This window comes from Phalacrocorax aristotelis, chromosome 4 (genome assembly GCF_949628215.1).
Source record: "Phalacrocorax aristotelis chromosome 4, bGulAri2.1, whole genome shotgun sequence".
In the NCBI taxonomy this organism is placed as follows: domain Eukaryota; kingdom Metazoa; phylum Chordata; class Aves; order Suliformes; family Phalacrocoracidae; genus Phalacrocorax; species Phalacrocorax aristotelis.
Genome location: NC_134279.1, coordinates 1308954 through 1326538, shown reverse-complemented (window position 1 = coordinate 1326538; position 17585 = coordinate 1308954). Strand labels below are relative to the sequence as shown.

Here is a 17585-nt window from a genome sequence, read left to right as displayed (position 1 = left end):
GTACACCAGTAGCCATACCGAATAACCACACTTAGCGTTTCCCTACAAAAGGCGTGCCCATGCTAAGTCTGAGGCTGTGGGAGCAGATGTGAAACAGAAAATGACTCCATCCTTAGGGACATCGGTAGATCTTCCTGGACAAGAAATAAGAGCAGAAAAGGGGCATCAGAGATCTGGGTTTGGTTATAATCTTTACAATGGTTCAATGACAGAAAAGGTAACTGGGCCTAGACAAAGAAGCTGAAATGATATTACGGTCTCCTGCTTGCTTGAAGTTGTTAGTGAAGCACTTGCAAAAAGAAATCCCAGTATTCCTAGCGAAGCCAAATATTAATAAAGGAAAAAAACTTGACCTGAGCCCTGGACAGCCCATTCTGGCATAAGTGCAAGAGGCCGCTGCTGCCATTTTTGTGAATAGGAAAATATCCTTTCTTTTATCTTTCAGACTAATGAGTTTCTAGACTTCAGAGAGACAAAGCACTCTTTCCCACCATACTTGCACTTTATCACATACCAGAAGAAAATATTGGCAGTGTTTTTCACTTAAGCAATCTTGTCAATGCGGGGGGGGGGGGGAGCAAAATATCAGATTACTGTGTCAAGTAATGCAAAAGAGAAATAAATCGTGCAAATCCTACACTGGAAGCGTGACCTGCACCAGCTTCTGGCAGGAAGTTCAACTTTCAGCTAGTGTCTATAACTGGCATTACTACATAAACAAAACAGGTTGCACTGAAAAACAATGTGTCACCTGGAGCTGAATTTCCTGGCACTAAGGTGTGGAGCAAAACCATAATCCAACTCAAATGGTTTTTTTTCTGTGTTAGTTTATTTGTTTATGAAATGTGATGAGGGTGAAATTTGCTTGAATCCTTTCAAGAGGCTTATATGGTGGATTTATTTCAGAAAGGAAGAAAGCAAGCCTCTCCCTCTGAATTACAGATCCTGTTTCCATTTTGAAAGGTTAAATTACCTAAAGTGTTAAAGATAAACTCTTACCTGTAATTTGCATCTTTTCAGCAAAATGCACAGAATGGAAGTGATGTTTCTTTCAAAGGTCTTCTAGATCCATACTTTAAAGTACACTTGGTAACTCACAAATTCTACTTTTGCAAAAAGAAAACACAGTTTCACTTACATTGTCTGAGGTCTGTACTTGTTGTGTCTAAGAACTGTGCCGATACTTTATTTAATCACATAACCCATGGCAATCCTGTGCTCCTGTTTGATAAAGTGTGTATGTTCTTTAATAAAATAAAAATATTAATCACTCTGTTCTCAAGGCCTTTAAACTAACCTTCCTCCATGCTGTTTCTTTTTCTGAACCTCTAGAGAAGAGTCAATGTAACTCAAACACATCTCCTGGGAGACAGGCAGCTTCAAACTATGCAGCTATGTAATTTCATAGAGAAGTCAGGCACAAAGACATAAAACTTGAATCTTCAGAGGTAATCAACTTGCTCTGGAATGACCTTTGAGGATGACAGGCTCATCTTTGATGACATCTTTGCAGATCCTGGCCTAATCGACTATCCCAGAGTCACAAAACTCTGCACCACAGCCAAGAGCTAGGCTAAAATCTCCAGGATTCCAGGTTAATGCTTTAGGCATGTGACTGTCTTCTCCCTGAGTTTATCCATCTTACACATCACCTACATGCAATAAATCTAATTTACCTGCTGATTTTCTCCTGGGCTGTCTTTTTATTTTTCTTTGCTAAGGGACTTGCCTTAAGCTGAAAATTCCTCATTGGTCCATGCTTTCATGTGGCCACTTCTAAAGAAGGAAACTGAAATTGCCTTGATTATTGCTCTCACAGATACCCAGCAACTTGAGCAGCAGTTACAAAAGTGAAAATGAGGCCACTTGTTTAAGTATCCACTTGCATATTCAAGGCTACAACTCTAAATAGCAAAGGCCATGCTGTTAACTTGCCTGCAGAACATTAACATCACATCCCAGATAACACTAGCTAGAAAATGGGCACATCTTGATTTCCTTTCACAAAGTGATTTCATATCCTTGGGGTGAGCCTTAGACAAAATTTCTGTATTCAAATACTCCCCGGGGAATGCAAGCTTCAGATCCAGATTCTGATCTCAGCTTTGTGATTCAGGCCTCTTCTTCGCTGCTTGGAACAACAGCTTGTGCAAGAGCGTTTCAGGGTGTGGAAAGGCCCTGTCCGATTTTGAAGAGCCATGGCTCAGCAAGACGGCGGTGTGCGCTGAGTCACCACTACTAGTACTCATTTTTGCTGAGGCAGTGTGCCACAGCTCAGCTTCAGATAAGTAGCCCATTATTTGAGATACTATTCAAAAATAGGCTGCTTTCTGGCCCTAGAGTCTTACAACCCACTGTAAGACCCACACTGAAGGCTGTAAGATGCCGTCGGGTACGGCTGCAAATGCTGCTAGAAACCCTGTATATGCACTCTGCCATTCCTGACTTTTACAAGTGTATGCTGCCTGCTGGATTTATGCTGGAAGAGAGGATCTAATGCATCCACTCACCAATCCTTTTAGGGGAATGATGATTATTCTGAACCCACTAATGAGCTACACTGGGAACTTAGGATGAACAGTGGTGAAATGCCCCCTGCTCGGATCAGAAGCATTCTCACTTAGCAGAAATGCTAAAATGCTGATTGCTGCTCCTAGGCAGGAAGCTCCCTTGCTGACTTTAAAGGGGGACCATCACTGCTCTTTCAAAATGACAGCGTCCTCGATTGCATGCCATTAGTGTAGAAATGGCTTCTTGCACAGGGCTCCCAGGATGACACTGTGCAAGACAATGAGATTGCAACAGGACGCGGGTATGATCTTATTGCCTGCTGGAACTCATTACGAAGTTCCTGCCTCCAAGCAAAAGAATGACATGAAAATGACATTTGGATGTCCCCACAATGAATTATTCACTTTGAAACTAGCTATGGCTAGTACATGGGCTTGAGGATGCGGCCCTGAAAAACAGCAAAGATGCAATGTACCAGCATTGCCTTTTGCAGGTAAACAGCCCAGGGAGACACATTCACAGCCTGAAAGACACAAGGCACATCTGTGAGCAACTCACCTTAGGCAACAACTGCTCTTCTGCCTCCAGCGTGCTTGTTTTGCCTTTATACCATAGCAGTCACATGCAGCACAACACACTAGCTGTAGTGCTGTAGCTGTGATAGAAGATGTAAACTAAAAAGAATAACAGTATAGTCTGACTGTAACCAGAGCGATGGAATTAACCAACCATGGATGTTGCTATACTCCTTGTACAGCCCTATCCAACTGGACGTTAAGTCTGGGGACATGGAGTATGCCAATAGTGTATCTGTTGATCCACATTTTAGTCCCTAGGTAATCATTAATGTGAACGAAACAACAGACAATGTGTTTCTGTCAGAAAAGGATGACAAAACGCGGTTTCGTGTAGCGGACTGAGAAAACTAGCCAAGACTGCCAAGATTAAGAGCCAAGAAGGTAAAAGGTAATTCTGGCAGGGGGAGATCGCGACCACCGACTCACAGACCACCACCGACCCAAGTAACACCACCTACTCAGAAGAGAGCAATGGAAGAGGACAACCGAGCCTGTGCAGTGATTGACATACGGAACGAACAAGTTTGTACCAATCAGTAGACAGGACAATAATGAATATGTATGAATATGTCAATTTTTGATCTATAAATTGTATGGGAAAGGTGTGTAAGGTACGCACGTTAGGAGGAGCGATCCCCTGTGCATCCAGTGCTGTGAATAAAGAATGCCTGCTCTTTAATACTAAATTGGTGTTAAAGAGTTGTTTCTGATTTTACCGTGTTTTTCGGTAACATGTCTGCTTCCTGAGCAGCACCGAGTACCTCCGACCCTTGCTGGCTGCTGCTGAAGTTACGGGATTCAGCATGTTGTTAGAGATATCCAACGCTTCCTGCTGCTAGCAGGAAAAGCCAACATGACTGAACTTGCCATGAAATGAAGTGACCTACATGTTAGTAAGGCTTAATAGAGACAGCTTTTGTTCTGTGGTAAAAATGTCATTACTTCTTGTAATTCCATTGTGTCATATAACTTAATTTGATGGCGCCTTAGTTCTTTAAGGCTTTAGAGCAATTGTTGCTAATCCTTCAGATATTATCTGCCACCTAATACAGCATGTCTGATGCTTCATACAATGGATTACAGTAAATAATTTTCTAGGCTATGTTGTTACAACTAAGGATGTAGTTTGAGACATACAGCCTTGGGGAAGCCAGCGTAAGAAGTTCCTCTGCCTTCCTCAGCCCTGGACTCTTGTTCTCACCTCTGCAGTGCAGCTTTTGCACCCTCTCTTCAGTTATTTCACTACCACTATCATAGAACCCCCCCTCAAATAAATAAGGAAGAATCAGCCTAAAATTAAAATGACCAGAACTGGAGTGAAAAAAAAACATGTCTGTAATAACAAGCACCTCAGAAATCCTATTCCCAGATCTCAAAATAAGTCCCCAAAGTCTTCCACTGAAACTTGGATTTGACTGCATGTGAATGAGAAACACTATTCTTTTCTGGATTAATCTGTCCAAAACATAGTAAAACAGCACAATAACTGTTGGTTATTGCAAAATGTCTTTGATTCAGAAAAGAAATAAGGAGGTGACAGTAAAGGAAGGTTCCGAGGAACTCACTGCTTGCCTAAACAGTAAAATGTAATTTTTAGTATCTTCAGAACGGAAGCAATTCATTTGTTACCTGAACTTCTGCTACTTGCCTTGCACTTCTTACTGTCAACAAATCATATAAGTACTCAAAAATAGTGTATGAAAATCAAACTTCTATGCTATTATGCCGTCTGCTACAGACATATGCTTTTCATCTGGAATTTCCTTTGGGAAATGATTACCATAACTGGCATTTCCTTTCAGACTGGGTTGTGAGAAGAGTAGGACATGAGCCGGCTTATACGAAATTACAAGCATTCCTTTCAGAATGCATTATGGTGAGTTTAAGATGTGACACACAATTTTTAATTCGTAGCTTCTTAAGCAAGTATCACAAAAACCAAAGAAAAAAGTACTTGATGAAAATTACTACTGTGATAAAAGCTTTGGACATGATCATCATCTTCATCGTGGCAGGAGTGTTTATGCAGAGCATCCAAGAATACATCAGCTTTTTCATTCTGAATGCAGAGAGTGCCTCAAAGGTTGATGACAGATTGAGCTCTACCTTGAAACTGGGCATAAAAGACTAAAAACTTCAATGAGTTATGCACTCCAGAACTCATTTCTTCCCTTCCTGTCCAGTTCTATACCTTACTACTTAAAGATTCTAACAACAAAGGCTATGATTTCAAGCTTAATCTGTAGCTATTGCCTTCCCCACACTTCTATAACGTACAACAAAAATTCATGTGAAAGGTGAACAGACTGACGTTCAAGTCAACGAGTGCACATCCTGCTCATTTTGCAACGCTAGCTGGAAGGAAATTGTTTACAAACCCTGGTTCAGTAGCCATTCCCTGATGAAAATACAGTTACATCTCCCTCACTAAAGCGCAAGCCAAATCTTTATGAACTAATAACTGCACAGTGGTTTACAACTATCCTCCGCTTGTACGGAATGAGATAAAGCACTTGAGCCCCTGTCACTGCTCCTGGTACACACAACCGGACAATTTTATTAACTGCAATACTTTCTAAAGTGACTTTCATTTCACAGAGAAACACAGTTAAAAATTCCAGAAACAGAGCTGAGAGGTGCAGTGTGGTTACAGGACCTTTGCAGTTCCGCACGCATAACTTAAAGCTTTCACCAGCAAGCAGGAAATCAAGCAAAGTCAGCAGGAGGCCTGGCACGGATGAACAAGGAGCTCCTGACAAAACTCTAACCTAAAACGAAAGCATACAGAGCTTGTGAATTCTCCATCCTTAGAGATACTCAAAACTCGACTTGACAAGGTCCTGAGCAACCTGCTCTAGCTGACCCTGCTTTGAACAGTTAGGACGTGTGTGCGCGCACACGTATGTGATTGCATGAGCGCAGACTGGGCGTTCTCCAGAGGGCTCCTCCAACCTTACTTCCTCGTGTCTTCCTTTGAAACTGTGATTCCCCACCTGGCTCAGGAAGAGGTAATAATGTCTGGTTAGATGATACCTGCAGTATTACTGGATATCAGTTTTTCCAACCAAGACTGTTCATGCAATGATTTGTTGAGGAGGTTGTCTGAAATAGGGCGTGAGAAATCTCTCAAGTCAGACATGGGTCGTACGAATCCAAATAAACCTGTATGATAGCTTTGGGCGATATAGGGAAGTAGGGATCTTTTTCCAAAACAAAAGGAAGCCTACAGACAGTGTAAGGGCTACATTTTTGAGATGGCAGACAGCGAACCTCAAAGTAACACGGTTTTATTCATGTCAGCTTCAGAGAAAGGGAAAACATTTTTAGTTGTGGTGATAGATTTGATGCTAGCAGCAGAAAAAGGTGAATTGGGGAAGTTCTCGCTCTCAGGGTTGTGTTACAAATCAGACAGCGAATGGTGAGCTTACAGGGTTGCCCTGTTTATTTCCTACCAGCTCTGAGGAATACCCAGTCTCTAAGGTTTGCTCCATCAGACTTCCTGGGTAGTGGGAAAGTCAGAGTTCCTTTTGGACCATCTCAAAGATTCCTAGGAAGGACACACTAAGCATGGAGGAGAAAGAAATTGTCTCCAAGTATCTCGAGTCCCTTAAGACTGGCAAATCCTTAGTCATTTGGTGGAACAGAACTTGGCCAGATGCCTCAAGTAGAACAGTAAAACTACAATACATGAGGACAATCTTTCCAGGAGAAAACCTTTTAAACCTCATCAAAGCCAAAAAGTAGAAGCAAACATAAAGTCTAACCAAGAGGAAGGGGTCCTAGGTCTCTTGCATTTCTCATTTACTCTCTGACAGTCTATGAGAAACTCTTCTGGAGGACAGCTTACTCCCCAAGAAGTTTTTGCCCTCCAAAACTGCAGAAATCATAGAGATTTTGCAAAAGCAATGGAAATCTTTTCTGAAGAATATGTGTGACCGACAGGATAAATCTTAAGAAAGACCGTCAGCCAGTGTGCAGTCATGCATGTCACTTCAAAAATTAAAATGATACAAGATATACTGGAATAGAAACTTATAATGACTCTTAACCATTCCCAAACTCTCCAGTGGTTGTTAGACTTAAGAAGAATGGGGAAGGATATTGTTTTGTGTGGGTGGTTAAATATTTGGCTCAGTGACTACCCCAGTACCTGCCTTACACTCATAATGGATGGTTTCCTGGTTAACTGTACCGGGACTGGATACCTCAACAGGTTGGACTCAACAAACAGGTATTGGCAGGCCTTCTGGAAAAAAGTGCTGGGGAAAATCAAACTCTTTGCTGTAGGTTTATATCCTTGATCTACATTAAAGATGCAGGTGTTTGGGTTTGGTCTGTGTCAACACAGCTGTCTATGCTAAATTGAAGTGGGTAAATTCCTGTATTCTAATTACATTACTTTTTAGAAGAGTGAATTAGCACTGGGCTGCAAATAGGATAAACAGTGACATATTACAGTAATTTTCACATCTTTCATTGAATCCCAATGACAAATCCTTTTCCTACAATAAATAGGAGAAGATGCCTTCCCTTCAAAGAGAATCCAAGCCCAGAACGGACAAACAATGAAGCGTAATACTGAAGAGAGGGTAGGGTGGGAATGGCAGGGGGAGACTAGGGCTTTCAGAAGTTCGGGCCGCACCTTAGGAGTTGCTAAAGGTATAAAACCACTTGCAATCCTAACTGCGACAGTTCAAGCTAGCTCAGATCTTGGTTGATGGCGGTTTGGTAAACATCAGACCCACAGGCATACATTACACAAAGCAGTCATCCTGAGATAAGATCTACCTCAGATGAAGATCAGTCTGGGTAGGAAGTGTTCAGGTCAGACCACAGATCACTACTTTCAACCATCAAGTCACTTTCTTTTGAAGAGTTAAAGAATAGCTCCGTCACTTTCCCCGAAGCACCACGGTGAATTGCAAATGCCCTAGAAACTATAAAGGATGAGGAGATATGATTCAGAGGACGACTACCAAGATGGTTAGACATAGATTTACACTGCTAAACAACGGTATTTTTAATTTCAAGTTCACAAAATCTGAGAAACTTCACACACAAATAAAGATGCCTTCCAAAAAGTGCTGTAATACTGCAAACAAACTGTGGAGGCTTAAAAAATATGAATACTGTGGCCAGCAGGAGCAGGGCAGGGATGGTGCCCCTGTGCTCGGCACTAGTGAGGCCGCACCTCGAATGTTGGGCTCAGTTTTGGGCCCCTGAGCACAAGGAGGACCTTGAAGTGCTGGAGCGTGTCCAGAGAAGGGCAACAGAGCTGGGGCAGGGTCTGGAGTGCAAGTGTGCTGGGGAGCGGCTGAGGGAGCTGGGGGGGTTTAGCCTGGAGAAAGCCAGTGACAAGAAAAATTAGTGTGATTCCTCTGAAAACCATTACCTTCCAGCATAGTGTTACCAGCCAGAAAAAGTACATGCTGGATGTGCTGCCTTTGCTCTTTTTTCTTGAGGAGCAGGACTGGGTGGGAAGAGACAGGACCTGGGGTCTGTTCCCATCTCAGTCGACTTTCCTGACTTCTGCCCAGCATCTGTAACAACTGCAGGAGAAAGCGGAATAGCCAGGTGCAACAGCATTTCAGATCCTTATTTGTACCTATTAATAGGGGAATCAATCTCTTCCACAGCAATACCACAAAGCAGAACAAACAGAAATAGTTAATCTGCAAAACTCAATGCCCTGCACTCAGCAGGGCAAATATTTATCCTGTAAATAAACCAATGGAAATGAATCCCCGGGGAAGAGTTACCTGCTTGGAGTCAGCTAACATTTCTGCGGTGTCCAACCAGCAGGACTGCAGCAGAAACAGATTTCTTAGGATGCGTTTGTTCCCTTTCAGCCTCCAGTTTGGCACTTACTCAGGAGTATTTTCCCTCAGCTCCAGTGTCAGAGGTGTTTGTTTAAGGAGCTAAAAACTCTGTCTCGGTTTCATGTGATGTAAAGGTACATAAAGTCTGCTCAGTGATGATCAGTCCCACGAGGAGCTGGCTTCCCACACAGTGGGGATGGGCCCTTGTGGATAATACGCAGACCGCAGTTCCCTTCCTCTCTGAGTTCTTCTGTCTTCACCCTTTGCTCTCTCAGATGCAGGCAAGAGGCATACATAGGAGCCCTCTAACTCCAGTTCAAAATGATTTTTCTTCCGTACTTGAAACTTTGGATATAAAAAATGCCTCGATGATTTACACTCAGGAATTGGAGGCCAATGCATCCTCTTCTGTCTCCTAGTAGCTGTTGTGCTTCACATCATCTCACTGCCTCTGAGTTCAGGACCCTGTTCTCTTCAGATTTAGATCTGATGCTGAAGCGTGACTCCATTGATTTTCATTTATTCCCAATTTACACTGGTAGGTGGACGATTGGAATTGCAATACTCAGGTAGCAAGGGGTTGTTAATTCTGCTTTGCTTTGCAATAGGCTTGAAAACACAACAGCTTTTGAAAAACTGTCACTATTTTATCCTCTTCCCTCAAGTAGATAAAGGCTACCTAGAAAACAGGCTTCTAGTTTTGGCATAGCTGACGGGATAGAAACTTGCAAAGCGGAGGCCAGGCACTAAGAGAGGGAGTGTGAGCAAGTGTGGGTCCTAAGTATCTTCTCCAGACCTTTCCTTATTCACAACTACCATTTCTGCTCAGCCCTGGAAGTCTTGGCCTTGACACATTAAATAAAATATTTGCTTGAGTCACACTTTGGTTCGTGTATTGTAATTGGTTTTCAGTTGCTTATGATGATTAATGAAAAACGGTATTTATTTAATATGAAAGACAACACATGCTGATACCAGCTGAAACAATGGAAAGTCCCTGAGTAATCCTTCTGCAATTTTTATCCCTTTAAAAAATGCATCTACTAGAATTACAACATAGTGGTCACTTCTTCGAAAAAGTTGCTGCATGTTGAGTATCATGAATACCTTGGTCATGCTTCTGGCAGCATCCTGTCCATTTTCTTTATTTTCTTCTTTTTTGCTTTTTTCCTCAATACTACTTCCCTTTCTGGAGATTACTTCATTTCCTATGCAGTTACTACATACACAGGCAAACCCCAGGAACATCAAAAGCAGGTATTTTCTATCAAACCCAATTAGAAAATGACTTTTGACTGCATTGTAAAGGCCACAGAAAGGAAGGACTGCAATTTTGGATTCCTTCAGACTGCTGAACACTGTGAATAAAGTTCTGAGTCAACTATAAATGTTCTGGTTGAGGCTCAGGGACTTTGCTTAAGTGATGTTCAACATTGCCAATAATGAATTTTAGCACTCCAGCTGCAAGGGTGGAGTATGAAATGCATAGTGCTAGGATCCAGAACAGCTAGTGAGATGAGCAAAGGGAAATTAAGCTGTCTAACAGAAAAATCAGAAGAAGTGATAGCAATGGGCTTAGATGTGTTATAAAATTGTGTATTGCCGGAGCACTTGGTTGTGCTGCAGGGAGATCCACGTGCCAGGTCCTCTCGAGAAAGACCTCAGAGGTGCTTCTCGAGTCTCTAAACCAGAGATTTCATCAGCAGTGTAGATGGAAAAAAGTATTCACCAGCATCGGTGTTGCAAGATACAGGAACAGGGATCCATCATCTCCTGTGCTGTGAGGAAGTAGCTCTGTGGTACAGCAAAGCTCTGCCTCTCATCCTTGTTGTCAGAAGACACTGTGCAACCTTATGACTAATCAATGCTCCTTTGTTAAAGCGCTCACATAGTGACCTTTGTGACACCTGCTCAGTAGGCACCCTGCTGCTACTTTCATTCAGAAAATACACTTCACTTCAGGTCCAGCACCTCTAGAAATAAATTAATGCAATTTCCATTTTTGTTAATGCTGGTAAATATCAAGAATAAACAGTTTCAGGAAGAGGAGCAGAGGCAACCACATGAATTTCTATCTTTCCTGAGAAGAACGGCTCATCCAAATGAGCAGGGATTCCAGAATTGCATATTAACTGAACAAAAGAGAAGGAATATTTTTGCAGAAGGCTGACCCAGACACTACTGAAGCTGGTCAGGAAGATAGGTACTAAACACGTATCTTATGGCTGTGTTTCTGCTTACAGCCATTTATTCCGTATCTTTCGTATAAAAGTCATTCAGTGTGACAGTTGGCAAACTTAAAATCTTGTGGGTTTTGTGGCTATCTAATTATGTAATAGTTAGGGGGAAAAGACATACACTTATGGTATTTGAAACTCTAAGTTCTCTGTTTGGCCCTCTCAAGTCAGTAAAGTGGCCTCAAGTAAGGTTCACAGTAGAGACTGTCTCATCACCAAAATACAGATGACACTGAAGAGCCAGCCTGCCAAAGGCTCAAAGAAGTTGAGATTTTTCCCTATGCAGATCAAAAGTGCTCACAGATTTTGCATACAGGGTCACAGAAGTATAAGAAAATAAGAGGAAGAATTTGCCTGAAGAAAATATAAACCTCAAGCAGGACTACCCTTTCCTGTGGAACCTAATTTTCTTTAAAGAAAACCCCAACAGGAGTTGTCATATTCACTGACTTAGCTGCTCTGCTATTTCTAAATGATCTTTTACATGTTTGGATATAAAATTCCAGGCATGAGGCAGGATTTCTAAAGACAGTGGTGAGCAATCGTTGAGGGAGATGAGGACAGAGCTGTGCAAAGGGTGTCCTGGGGAAAAAAAGTCCCCCACTGCTCATGAGAGCATAAGGAAATGTAAAGCTCCAGGTTGCTCACAAGTCAGGGAAAGTTGGGGAGAAGCATACAGAAAATGGTCAGAGAAACTCCAACTTTTTCACTTGGGTACCTCAGGCTCTCTCCTGCCCTTTGCTATGCCATAGCATAACTGATGCAGAAGTCTTGATCAGTGGAATTAGTGAATTTTATGCCTGCGGTAGCACCTACAGATTGATTTGAACTCATCTAGCACACACCAGTTCACCATGTGATTGGGACAGGGACTTCTGTACCTCACATTGATGTCAAAAGTCGGATGGGGCACAGTCTGCATTCCCGTCCGTCATCTATTGCTCATAAGCCCAGCACTTCTCAGAAATCTTATCACTTGCTAGGTGTTAAGGCACTCTTATGCCAAGAAAATTGAAGTTTCTCAATAACTGTATTTATGACCCTTATGACAAAAAAAAGGTGTTTATTCAGCTGGAGGCTACCAGATATTGTTTACTATAGTTATACTTAAGGCTTCGGAATTATCCTCTTCAGTGAGAAACTGTACGCATTAGAAATTGAGCAGCTTTTAACACACCTGCCTCACGTCTCCAAAACTAGGTCCATGTAACTAAATTGAAACAGCGGCTCCTCTCTTTTGCCCAAATCACAACAGTTTACAATAAAACTTGTGATCTTTTCATTTTTGGTTCATCTTTTCTGACTTCTCTCTGTAACCACAAAAGGAATTTTATCTTTGCTGACCGTGGGGTTTTTGCATGCCAAGTCTTCCGCTCACTCCCTCTCAAATTGCAAGTCAAAGCACAGGCTCCAGAACTCTACTTGGTTGTTCCCATGGCTCCATACCAAGATTTGTTTTACTGTAATTATTATGTCATATATATTAGAAACAAGATACCTAAGCCTTTTCTTTATATTGGAGCAGTAATGTGCAAGAGCCATAAACATCTTATCTGTCTGCATCAAGAAAGCAGAGATAACACTTCCTTAAAACACAACAGGCAGTAGGTTTGACACAAAGAAGACAAAGAATAACACTTTTGTTGCATACACAGTACAGAAGTAATAGTTTTGCCTTTGAGTTAAAGAAAATCATTAATGAAAATAAAGTCAAAGGACGGTTTCTTGGGTTCATTTGGAAAAGAGGTCTACACTCTTCAGGCAGTGCAATTTATACTCATAAATAAGTATCTTTTCTCATAAAAGAATCAGGAGGCATCAAATGAAACCAGGCTCAGAGTGGGAGACTACTAGGCTTAATTGTCAAACACACCCGATCTTTTCATACATGTCCCTAGACGTCTGCTGATGGTCACAACTGAAGAGAGGATACGCACTAGGCAGACCTCTGGTTTGACACAGAAGGGCTGTAGTTAAGTGCTTATGTGCTCACATTAGCTAAGCCAGCTATGGTCACTGCAAGCTGAAAATTTACAGGAAAAACAGGTGCCTAATTCCATGTCTACACATCTTGTTAGGCCACTATTCAGAACGCATCCTCTAAGAGTATATAATCTTAATTGTGTAAAACTACAGACACTGGTATATATGGTAATATTAAGTCAATTTCAGTCTGGCACACATAAATCCCTGTGTCCTTCATGATGCGTCACAGAACAACAAACTCATATTCATTCATATCTGGTCCTATGCTTGGTTCCTTTGACTGTCTCATAACATTCCTCCTGGCAGAGGAACAATAATAGCATTCTTTGATGTTTAACCCAAAAAAAGCCCACTTGTGTTTTAGTATTATATTCTATTGTTAATAAAAATGGTTGTACACCTCTGACTTTATCGGAATAATCATCTTTCATGATCCCATATTCACTTTTCCTTTTATTTTATTATAATCAGAAAAAGTCTTCTCTTTACAGGGTCAAATTTAAATTTGCAAACGTTCCTCAATTTATTTCAGACGCAGAATCCTGCAGCAGCTTTTAGAATTTCCCTCTGCCCAAATTCAAAGCAGCAAACAGTTCTGGCTTCAGAAGAAGCAGTCATCCTCAAAACAAATCCACCTGATTAGGCAAAGCAATTCGTCATATCATAGTATATTCCGTATGCTCTCAGTAGTACAACAACGTCAGTCTGCATTCTGTTGCTTATTTCAGTGATGCTAGGTTTAATGCATAAAAAAAGTACTCTAAGTATTTCTGCAGAAGTTATCTTGGCATATAAAGAAAGATGTTTTAAAATGTAGTTGCATATAAGGACAAGGGGAGCTCATAAAAATCCAGTTCTAGTGCTTCTCATTTCTACAAAATATTAGCCCCCACTACTACCATGTCTTAAAATGATAAAAAAATCAAAGCCCAAAGACACACAGATGGAAAATCACAGATCAAATGCCTTCCACCAGAAGTGGAGATGTAAGAAGAGTTACATAATAACAACAGCAAAAGTATGAAGGTACAGAAGAAAAGTAATCACAAGAAAGAGAGTATTACAAAACCCCTAGAGATTCTGCAAAGCGATGAACAGGGCAATTTTGTACATAGTCTATGTTTTTATATTTATTTAATTAATAACGTGTTTTCTGTTAATGAAAAGCAATTTCATGGTCATCGAGAGAAAGGGGCTTACCCACTCCCCTGTGACTCATGTCACGGTAGCGTCTTACAGATTCGGAGTTTCCGAGGGCATGACCCACCCGTGATGCTGGAGTGCCCAGGGGAGGCCGAGGCAGTATATAAACACGGCAGGTCCCAGAGCACAGGCACGGCACCCTTGGGCTGCGAGCTCACCTCACCACAGAAACAGACCCAGGCGACACAAGGAGGAAACACTCTTGCATCATGATGGGCAAGGCTGTGGCTGCTGTCCTGACACTGCTCCTGATCTCAGCGGTTGGAACAAAAGGTAGAGGAATCCTTCCTAAAGCTCTCCTAACTAATTGCTGGTGTAAATGCCGACGGGGCAGCTACTGTGCTGTCTTACAGGGGCAGCAAGTAACTCTTCTAATACCATAAGCAAAAACAACATGTTGTGCTTCCTGTGGGAACGGTGAAAGAGTCCACCTTTTTTTTTCTCCTTGGTTTACAGGTAAGGCCCTGCCACGCTCAGCGATTGAACTCCGGTGCCAGTGTGTAAGCACCCATTCCAAGTTCATCCATCCCAAGTTCATTCATAACGTGAACCTCATCCCCAGTGGACCTCACTGCAAGAACGTGGAAGTCATGTAAGTGCTTTTGTGAAATCCTCCCGATGACTTAACAAGAAGGAAACAGACTTTACATTCAGGGTCATAAAAGTGCAAGGCGCAACAAGCCATCAGGCACGGCTTCGCAGAATGCAGAACAACGACGCTCGCTGCTCTTACAAACAATATGCTACGTGTTACAAGTTATGTGCTGGTTTTGCCAGTCACTACTTTTTAAATGCCCCATGCAATATTTCAACCTAAACCTGCAGTCATCAGACAGCTAAAACTCTGAATTCTGCCAGCATGTGAGAAGAGAATTAAATTCACGGAGCCATGCTGAGCAAGCGATCAAACCATGAATTTGGACGGCTAGGTCAAAAAAATGATCACGCTTCTACTTAAGTCAATGAAAAAGCTACCATTAGCATACAAAGCATATAATCCTGTCACAACTCCAGAACTTGTACTGTAACAAAATTCCTATGGACCGGGCAGTACAGTGTCTGAATCAAGATGGAAAGATTTAGCCCTTCAGTTAAACACCATCACAAATACAAAGCCAGATGGGGAAAACAAAAGAAGAAATTTCGAAAAGAGTGAGAGTCTTGCAAATGATTTAATGCCTTCAAACAAAGAGATATGGGAAGATATGACACCATTAAAAAAACACCAAACTTTATGTTAGGCTACAGCCTCACCTGATACAGCTTAAAGTAAAGGAGAACACATAAGCATGTTCTTGTAAAGCGTGTAAAGGAGAACACCTAGAATGAGAGAAAGGGGAAATTGCCTTGGAATTCACTAAGTAGACCTTTTCCCTTCCTTTTTTCTCTGTTGCAGAGCTACCCTGACAGACGGCAGAGAAGTGTGCCTGGAGCCCACTGCTCCCTGGGTGAAGCTGATCATCAAGGCGATTCTGGACAAGTGAGTAATTTTTTCTCAGTGAGCATGGCTTATCAAAAAACTATTTTAAATGAGCCAGCACACACGTACAGCGTAAAGCGTTCAAAATGCTGTCTCCTCAGGCAGTTACTACCATTTGTGTTCATTAACTGAGACAAACACTGTGATTGCTTTGAGCTTTAATTAAAGTGTTTAGGTCCAATCCCTTACTGTGCCACACACCCCACGTGAACGTTAGCTCCATCTCTCGTAAGGCACAAGCATGTTGAAAGCCTGCAGCTCAAGCGCTTAGGAAACCTAGGCATTAACCGACTGGTTTTCTCTCGCTTGCAATGGTAGAAAGAAACAAGCAGCTTTTCAAAACTAAGGGCATTTAGATTGGTGGGGGAAAAATCAGGCTCAAAATGTGTCAAGAGAAGCATCAAACTATGGAAGCCGGCAGTTACTGAGTACTTGTGGAGAGGCCACAATGTACCAGTGTACCTTAGGTTCAGTAACAGCTTTGGGGCTTCGGCACAGAAGCACAAACCCTTAGTGGTGGATTTCATCTGGTTCCAGCGAGTGATACCAGTTCCATGGACAAGTTCTAATTGTCTCCTTTTCCTTTTTCTTTCCTCCTAGGGCAAACGCCAAACCTGAGACAGTGTCCTAAGATGAAGAAGAAAAATGTCCTAACTCTTCCAGGAAGGCAAAAATGGGAGAGATGCTCATCCGGCTTCTGGCAGCTCACCTCCTCCTGCCTCCTACATTCACACTTCTAACAGCACCTAGAGAGCATGGATTCCCTGTTTTTGTAGTTAGCCAACAACAGTACTTTTAAGTCTTTTGAAGAGGTCTTGTTTTGAAGGAGAGAAACCACTGACACCAGAAAAAGCTGGCAGAAAAAAAGGCTTGTGAAAGGAGATGGAGACGATTCTGGAGTCATTTTTGCTGAACACAGCTGGATCAGTGCAGTGCGCTCTCAGCGGAGCTTTCACTAAATGACACCCTCCCTTTTTGATAACAGTTTAGGAAAAGACCAGCGACTCCTTTCCAGGAAAGCACGGATAGGTCGGATCAACTGTACCTAGGTCACGACACTCAGGGTGGGCTACTGACTGGAAGAGGGGTGTCTGCAAAGTTACGAAGCCAAAATTCTGAGACATCAAGATTTGTGCCATCATTTTCAAAATATTATTTATTGCAAATTGGTGTTGTGAAGGTGTAAACGTATATTTTAATGCCATCTTTTGGTTAGAAAAAAAAGCACTTTATTTATTTATTTATTTTTACTTTTGCGTATTTATTTACTTATTTTTACTTTTGCATATTTATTTACTTTTGCATAATAATGCAGTTGGTCTTTGGTATTTATTTATTTATTTAGTTAGTTAGTTTTGTATGGAAAGTATTTATGTTTATGTACCTAATAAATGCTGGTTGAAACGTCTTCACTTCATTATTGTGTGTTATTAACTTCCTCAGTGAAACACAGTACTAAAAGAGAATTCATTTCCCTTCATTTTGTATCATGTAATGGGTTCAGAAGGGCAAGTGGTGGCTCAGCTGGGGCTGGGGAGCTAACTACAAAAGCAAATTCTTGCCCCTGGTGAGTGTAGATGGAAACCAATAGGAGGAGTTATAAAAATGATTTACTTTCTTCCTCTTTCTTGCCACACTCAGTGTTTTCAGAGGTCTGGATGATGAAATTCACAGATAGAAAACAAGGAACAAATCACGGTTAGTCACAGAAATTCAAAGGCCAGAACAGTAGCGGTGCTCACACAGCACGTCAGCTGAGCATCTGGCACCG

General features: G+C 41.8%; 1 protein-coding gene and 1 long non-coding RNA gene across 2 annotated transcripts in view; one reads left to right on the top strand and one right to left on the bottom strand.

Annotated features, from left to right (window-relative positions):
- The window catches only part of LOC142056894 (uncharacterized), an 89365-nt gene continuing 71780 nt past the window's right edge, over positions 1-17585 (bottom strand). The window contains exons 2-3 of the long non-coding RNA XR_012660456.1: positions 1000-1103; positions 1-134 (exon numbers count right to left, since the gene is read on the bottom strand). This is a non-coding gene — a long non-coding RNA (uncharacterized LOC142056894). The remainder of the gene's footprint in view (positions 135-999; positions 1104-17585) is intronic.
- On the top strand, positions 14473-17230 carry LOC142056893 (interleukin-8-like). The gene is made up of 4 exons (XM_075092418.1): positions 14473-14607; positions 14791-14926; positions 15731-15814; positions 16415-17230. Exons 1-4 carry the CDS (start codon positions 14544-14546, stop codon positions 16443-16445), a joined length of 315 nt encoding a protein of 104 aa, XP_074948519.1. The 5' UTR covers positions 14473-14543; the 3' UTR covers positions 16446-17230.

Bases quoted from the DNA above. Each gene is read 5' to 3' on its own strand.
- LOC142056893 (XM_075092418.1), top strand. From the start codon at position 14,544: ATGATGGGCAAGGCTGTGGCTGCTGTCCTGACACTGCTCCTGATCTCA. The intron at 14,608-14,790 runs GTAGAGGAATCC...CTTGGTTTACAG, and splicing joins CTCAGCGGTTGGAACAAAAG to GTAAGGCCCTGCCACGCTCA. The intron at 14,927-15,730 runs GTAAGTGCTTTT...TCTCTGTTGCAG, and splicing joins TGCAAGAACGTGGAAGTCAT to AGCTACCCTGACAGACGGCA.